Source organism: Pinus tabuliformis, chromosome 7, assembly GCF_031772625.1.
Source record: "Pinus tabuliformis cultivar Carrire ecotype Pingquan chromosome 7, CPIR1, whole genome shotgun sequence".
In the NCBI taxonomy this organism is placed as follows: domain Eukaryota; kingdom Viridiplantae; phylum Streptophyta; class Pinopsida; order Pinales; family Pinaceae; genus Pinus; species Pinus tabuliformis.
The window spans coordinates 420,947,580-420,955,235 of NC_142293.1; the positions used below are offsets into that span (position 1 = coordinate 420,947,580).

General features: G+C 39.7%; 2 protein-coding genes across 2 annotated transcripts; both read right to left on the reverse strand.

Annotated features, from left to right (window-relative positions):
• Positions 1-594: 594 nt before the first annotated feature.
• Positions 595-1,062, reverse strand: LOC149247744 (uncharacterized). The gene has a single exon (XM_089445312.1). The coding sequence runs from the start codon at positions 1,060-1,062 to the stop codon at positions 595-597; it is 468 nt and encodes a 155-aa protein (XP_089301438.1).
• Positions 1,063-1,125: 63 nt separating this feature from the next.
• On the reverse strand, positions 1,126-4,697 carry LOC149247745 (uncharacterized). Its single transcript, XM_089445319.1, has 3 exons — positions 4,627-4,697; positions 2,721-3,781; positions 1,126-2,492 (listed from the first exon to the last, which is right to left on the reverse strand). Exons 1-3 carry the CDS (start codon positions 4,695-4,697, stop codon positions 1,126-1,128), a joined length of 2,499 nt encoding a protein of 832 aa, XP_089301445.1.
• Between the last annotated feature and the right edge of the window lie 2,959 nt (positions 4,698-7,656).

The window sequence follows — 7,656 nt, forward strand, 5'->3', positions numbered from 1 at the left end:
AACAATGGCCTCCAGCTCCTCAATTCTTCGTTTTTCTTTTTGCGAGGTTCGTGTTTCATAGGCTTCCCGAGCTCGTTTCAGATCTCGGTTGGCCGATGCGTTTCGGCTCCCCTCACCCGCCATTATCTTAACCACACACGACTGACAGCACAGCGTTCTAAGGATTAGGGAAAAGATTTTCAGCCTACAACTCGAAGAAATAGTGGCTCTACCGTTGCCAGGGGCTGAGAATAAATAGATGAGATTGGGAGAATTACTGGGTACATTCCAACCTATCCCCTGTTGCCCGTAGGTCTTATCATAATTATTCTTGCTTGGTGGTTTGTATTTTCGGTAATGACCCGATTTCCTGCTCTTACGGTCACCTCTCTTGCCTTCCTCCGAAGCATGCCAAGTGTCCCATCTTCTATATGGGCGTCGGCGGCGCTCATTGTTTTTGATCATATATCTTATGGGAATGACTCCCTCCTGCTCAAGCATTGAATGCTCCTGTTCTGCCTGTCCTTCGCTCTTTTGCCAACCTTTAATTCTTCCCACAGTACGCATGATCCTCATCATTTCGTTAAGCCTGCATAGAGCGCCGACTCTTCGTCCTTACCTTTCATTCACCAAATCCTGCCTCAAGAGCAGGGTACACTTATTTCTTAATTCCGGGCAGATGACGTCCTGCCAACAGCTGTCCAATATGCTAGTGGGGTTCTCTATACCATAATTCGCCAGATGGTCCGCAGCTGCATTGGCTTTACGGCGAACAGCCTGAAAGATTAAACCTTTCAGCCACCCCAAATGCTCAGCTATACTTTCTGTTACTTTAGCCAGTCGCCAGTGTTGTGTAACCTTGCTAGCTTTAGCTCCCGCATACATCCTTCTGGCTGTTGTTATTGCGAGCTGGGAATCCCCCTCAACTACTGTTGCGCCTACCTGTAAATTTCTAAGAATTCTGAGACCCTGTTCCATTGCTGCAAACTCCATCTCATTGTTCGTTCCTTCCCCTAAGGCTCTGCTATAGATGTGCTGAATTTTTCCTTCGCTATTCCTTATAATGCCACCGATGCCAGCCATTCATGGATTACCTCTCGATGCACCATCAAAATTTAGCTTGAGGAAGCCTAAAGGTGGTCGCTTTCAGATGCTTAAAGTGGCGCTTATCTCCTGTTGGCGATTCACTGTGGCCATGCAAGTTTCATTATCCAGGTTAAAGGCTTTCAAAATTTGTAATTCCCGATTTGAAGCTTTACTATCTTGATCTGCTTTGCTTTTGACAAGAACCAATTGTCTTATATTTTGTATGATAATTTCTATTGAGTGATTTATATCCCTGGTTTCGTTTAAGAATACTCTCCTGTTCCGTTCTTTCCAGATTGTCCATGTAATAAACCCTGGCATTATTTTCCAAATGATGTTGACCCTTTGATTACTGGAGAAATTGCCTCGCCAATTCTCGATGGTCTCTTGGATGGAATCTCTAGTTCTGTCTGTTTGCTGCAAAGTATTTTCTGCCCAATTCCACATTAGGTTTTCCGATTCGCATGTGTTGAAGAGATGGTTCATAGTTTCTTCTTCCTTGTTGCACATGGGACACCTAGAAGGGCCACAAAACCCTTTCTTGCGGAGATTCTCCCAAGTTAGAGTTTTCCTGTGCATTAGGAGCCAGAGGAAGATTTTAATTTTTGGCCAGAACTGAGAATCCCAGACCTTGCTGCTCCATTGTACCTTTTCAATTTGCTCTGAATCTTCGATACAATTTCTGGCTTCTTTGAGCGTGAAATTGCCCCCTCCTTGCTTTCCCCATCTTAGTTGGTCGCTGTCATCCGCCTTCCTAATTCTTCTTTTGTTTAATAGAGTTTGCAGGTCCCTGACGTCGTTGTTTGCTTCAGTTATGTTCTCTGTTTCATTGATTGCCCAATTTCTCCATTCTGGGTCCCTGTTATTAGGAGTCCAATAGTGATTTACCGTTGTTCTCCCAAGCCCTTGATAATTTCTTTGCAGATCTGCAAACTCTGGCCTCTCTAACTTAGGGAGTTGTTGCCAGGCATCCTCCCAGAAAAAGGCCGTTTTCCCATTGCGAATTTCCCAGAAGCTATTCTCCTGTATAATTCCTCGATTTCTCCTTGCTAGGTTCCAGATTGGTGAACCCTCTGGATTCTCTTGCATTCTGATCAAGTTCTGAGTGTTGTGCATTGGAGCGTATTTCTCCTTCCAATGTCTAGCCCAAGGAAGATTGGGTTCCTTCAGCCATTTCCACCAAAGCTTGGCCCCACAGGCCCTATTGATGGTGAAGGGGTCTAGCAGGTTTAACCCTCCCAATTGTTTGGGTTTGCACAATTTATTCCATGCGACTAGTGCCCACTTTTTCTTCTCTGCATTTCCTGTCCATAAGAAAGTTCTCTGAATCACTCTCATTTGCTGCAGGACTCCTTTGGGAGCCGGGATTATGGAGAGCATATATTGAGGAATAGCTTGCAGTACAGCTTTGGTTAAAACTAGCCTCCCTGCAAAATTGAGGGCCCTATGGGTCCAGTGATGACATCTTTTCTCCAGACTGGCTAGGATCTTCTCCCAATGAATTTTTTGCCAAGGTTTATCCATTAGAGGTGCTCCTAGGTACCTCGAGGGCAGACTGCCTCTTCGGAAGCCTAGAATGATAGAGAGATTTTTTTGCACAGCTAAATGCGTATTGAAAAAGAAGATGGTGGATTTAGATAGATTAATTTCCATACCTGAGGCTTCGCTGAAAAGATTGAGGATCCTTTTATAGCCCAGGGCTTCTTTGACTGTAGGAGAACCATGTAACATTGTATCATCAACAAATTGTTGGTGAGTGGTCGCTGGAATGGAAGGCAAGGGCTGCAATCCTCTGATCCTTCCTTCCTCTTTAGCGCTACGAATGAGTCTGCTTAAACCTTCCATCAGGATAACAAAAAGGAAAGGTGATAATGGGTCTCCTTGTCTGAGTCCTCGTGAGGGGGAGAATTGGTCGGCAGGGGCACCATTTACCAGTATAGAAAATTTAGTAGATTTGATCAGAGCTAAAATCCACTTTATCCATTGATTGGCGAAACCGAAAGCTTTTAAGATTGCTTCTAGGTAATTCCAGTTGACTTTATCATAAGCCTTTGATAAGTCAAGTTGCATCATCATGCCTGCGATTTTTCTGGAGTGAAGTGTATGAATCATTTCCTGTGCTAGTAAAATATTGTCCAGAATCTGTCTTCCCTCAACATATCCCGATTGTTCTTCTGAGATGAGGCCCGGGAGAATAGGTTTCAATCTGTTGGCAATGACTTTAGAGATAATCTTATAAATGACATTGCACAAAGCAATAGGCCGAAATTTTGCTGGGGTGTTGGCCTCTTCTTCTTTTGGAATCAGGGCCAGGAAAGTTGAATTTAGAGATTTGAGAATTGAGGCAGAACGCCGAGAGTCCTCCACCACTTCCCAGACCTCAGTTTTAACAATTTCCCAGCAAGCCTTGTAAAAGTTGATGGTAAAGCCGTCAGGCCCAGGCGCTTTGTCATTTGGCATATTCTTCACCGCTTCTTCCACCTCTTCCAAAGAGATTTCTCTAGTTAATGCAAGGTTTTGCTCATTAGTGATTGTTTTGGGAATGGATTTGATGAGTTCAGCAATTGCTTCTGTTCTATCTACCTCTGGCTCCTGAGCTATGCTGCTAAAATGCGTAGTGAGCAGGGTTGAAATTCCTTGATGATTCTGGAGAATGTCTCCCTGTTCGCTTTTGAGACTGAGGATTTTATTGGTGCCTCTGTAGTCCAGTGCTGATCTGTGAAAGAATTTGGTATTCTGTTCCCCTTCCTTGAGCCACTGAATCCGGGACTTTTGTTTCCAAAGGGTCTCTTCCTGTTGGCAACAAAGCTACCCTTGTTGCGTCAAAAGGTGACAACACTTACTATTACGCTTTAGACCATTTATTTTGATATTTTAAAATAATACAAATTTAATAAAAAGAATTGACAATTTACTTCGATATTTTAAAACAATCCAAATTTAATTAAAAAATCAAATATAATTATAATTTAGTGTTTTTTTAATGTTCCTATTATGAAATATATTGTGAGATCTCAATATCTAATATAAAATAATATCTATTATCTTTTACCTACTATTTGATCTATATAACAATACTAACTTTTAAATTATATAAGAACTTATAATTTTTATATAATAATTAGTTTTTATTCGTGTGTTAAAAAGCATTACATTCCATTCCCGTAAAACCAAAGTTTAAAGCTAACCATCGACATGGTTTTAGAATGGTATGGCCATGCGAAATACTAATAATTAGGAAATATGAAAAAATATTTTGATCACATGCTCCTATTGAGCAGTTATAGTCAACATCAACCACTGAAAAATACATTACAATTAAGAATGATTTTGATTACATATGCTCATCTTTGAGAACTTATTGTTAACGTCAACCACGGTAGAAGAATTTGTGGAACATCTGCAATGCTCCATGAGCGTGGTTACGTCATGGCTAGTCTAATAAACTAACCTTTCATACTTTACTTAATTAGCTCGGTTACATCATGGCTGGTCTAATAAACCAACCTTTCATACTTTAGTTAATTAATTTAATGTCGTGATCAGTCGATAATCAGTTACCCACGCATATCTGCGTCAGGACCCCCTTCAGGGGATTCGACAGCAGGAGGACAAGCAGGTGCCATCGGCATTTTTGTAGCATGGGTTGCAGGAGAAGAAGCAGGTGATATTATGCACCCTCTAAGGTGGATCCGGATCGGGTTCACGAGCAGTAATACATCCATTTGTTTATTCCTATTATACAATGCGCTTTCGCTGCCCTGCAGTTTACATTTGTGCATCCATCAATTGTGAGATATATGGTTAGGAAGAAGAAATTTAAAAGACGAAAGCAGTGGACAAGTTTTGTACTACTGCATTAATGGCTCTTTACTTCCAACGTTAATGTCAACTGATGCAAATAATACACATTAAGTCTCTGTTACAAAAATACAAATATGAGGTGGCCAAAAACAAGAATTCCGCGAACATATAAGCGATTCAAAATGTTTACACGATGGGGAAGAGAAAGAGTACGTGAAAAAGAAGTCACGGTGTTACAGAGGTAACGAGATTCTGTGGGTTGTATGAGATTCCGTGCGAAGAGAATACTCATGATCAGTATGGTAAGCTTATCAGAATTTTATGGTGATTTATCTGTGTTTCATTTGAAAGCTATAACTAGGGTCATTGTTAAAGAATATGTCTCTCAAATTCAAGAAAATGTCGAATCCATTCAAACCATTTCCCTTTTAGATCTTAAAAATCTTTTGGAAGAAGCTCAAAGACATGGTACTTCTTATCTACATCTTTGTTGTACCCAGGTGGGCATAAATTCTTTAACCCACAAAGGGCTTAATACATATGTGTTGGCTACTATCAGAGATCTCAGGCATAACATATACATTGATTCATTAATTGGTGGTATCATGGATTCTTTATCAAATGGTCCTGTATGGTTTGATTGCCACCCAAATTTCTCAGTATATGTGTATGATGAACACATTAAAGACATCCAGCAATTGCAAATCAAAACTAGTGGTTTTGATATGAAAATAAAAAGGACAAACATTGCAGTTCATACTAGAGGGTGTTTCAAGCACACCAACACATTATACCCAGCCATTCTACATACACCCAGTCAAGAGTCAAAATTCTGCACCCTGGTAATCAGTGATGCTCACAATCAAAAAATTGAGCATCAAACTATCAAATGGGAAGATCTCATCTTTCTTGAAAACTAGGTAGTATATCTATCTTAGTTACCCAAAGTTCAAAGTATCACGACTGCTCAGATACAAGAAGGACCGTCTAAAGCTACTTTTTCCTTTCCTAGAGGATCTACTTTGGATTGGAAAATAATACAAGAATCCTGTCAAGCCACAAAATGCCACTTAAACACAGATCATATTTCATGCCAGCCATCTACTTCCACATCTGTAAATACTCCATCTGTAAGGTGTTCACATGTTCATTTATTTGAACTCTCTCGGTAATTACAATTTTCCACTCTCAAAATAAAATGTCATGTTTGCCAAACAGTAGTTTTCTTACAATCTCTCGCTGATGTTGTTCTCCACAAAAATCGAATCCCAAGACTGGAGAGGCCCCTTCTACTGTTACTACAAATTCATTTCCAAATCCAAAATTCTCTCACACTTCATTTCCTCATGACACTATCCTAATGATTCGTGAATTACCCACTCTGGAGAATGAAGACCCCCATCTCACTAAAATGTTTAGCAAGATGAGACCACATGGGATGCCAAAATATATTTGGGGATATCTTGAAAGACTAGACAGTCTCATTCCATCTTCAAGATTTCAAAATCCTATTCCACCACATTGCAAAAAGCCATCAATCCTAGAAATGTACAAATTCTTCTCCCTCATGGACGGGTGTCCCAAACATAAGATTAATAGAATCTAGATAAAGAACATGCTAAATTGGGATCTCTATACACATCTTGAATCCAAAGAATTTAGTCTCAACACATCTGTTGATGAAAAATATGCTCTTTCTCTGGAATTGAAAAAGTCCATGGAAGAAACAAATTCATGGATTTCTTTGAATGGAAAAAGTACATGGAAGAAACAAACTCATGGATTTCTTTTTATGTTTGGAGAAATTAAAGGAACAACTAAAAGTACATATGGCAAATGCAAAAACTTCATCTGCACAAAACATTTCTAGAAAACTTTTGATGGAAGCAAGTTAGGAACAAATACCCCATTCCCTCCATACAAGGGAATCATGCTAGGAGAAGCTAGCAACTCAACCAAGGCCATTCCTTTACTGTTAAAAGATGATTCAGCTCTAGGAATAGATGGAAGGATCCAGAAGGCAAGTGAATAAATAAACATGACAAATACAACAATTAAAGGGCTAGAGATGAATATGGTAAAAAATTTCGAACAAAATGAATGTTTTGACTCACTATCAATGGTTGTACTAGTGTGAATAAAACTTTGAATGATGTCAACTTTTCAGTTTTTGTATTAAAAGGTTTTGTGAGAGAATCAACAACACAATTTGGAAGCATGGAGAGAAAGGTAGGTTATGAGTTCGAATCTACTCAGACTCTTATGGGTAAACTATCTGAAAAATTTGAGCAGCTTGCAATATCTCCCAAAGATAAGGATATCCCTACCTCCATGTTGTTTAGCCACCATGTACCCATTGAGCATGCCACAAAACCAACAGAAAGGTTTCTATTTCTATTTCCCCAAGAAAAACCAAAGAAACACATTAGCACCAAAGATTCTTCTAGTGAATCCTATTCTCTTTTCACAGGGACCATGACTAAAGAAGAAGAACCAAGATGCTCAAGACAACATCTTTTGCCTATATATGAACCTCTGTCTAGCCAATTCACTAGATATCCAACTCCTGACCTCAATGGAAAGGGAAATATGCGAGAAACTAGTACCTTTTTGTCTGAATCTTATAAAGAATGGAATATTGATGGCTTGAGTGTCAAATCAGGCAAATGATTGACTAGTTGTACACTGAATATAAGCTTATGTGTATGAGAGGAAAATCTAAAATTGAACCCTGCAAAACTCTCATCCAGTGCTTTACAAGTACCCTACAGCGATGGTGTGAAGTAG

What these genes read in the sequence shown, in the direction of transcription:
- LOC149247744 (XM_089445312.1), bottom strand. Translation starts at nt 1,062, where the DNA reads ATGGCTGGCATCGGTGGCATTATAAGGAATAGCGAAGGAAAAATTCAG.
- LOC149247745 (XM_089445319.1), bottom strand. Translation starts at nt 4,697, where the DNA reads ATGCCGATGGCACCTGCTTGTCCTCCTGCTGTCGAATCCCCTGAAGGG. An exon ending in CCTGACGCAGATATGCGTGG is followed by an intron (nt 3,782 to 4,626) that starts GTAACTGATTAT and finishes ATTCTTTCACAG; the next exon opens with ATCAGCACTGGACTACAGAG. An exon ending in TCTTTTCAGCGAAGCCTCAG is followed by an intron (nt 2,493 to 2,720) that starts GTATGGAAATTA and finishes TCAATTTTGCAG; the next exon opens with GGAGGCTAGTTTTAACCAAA.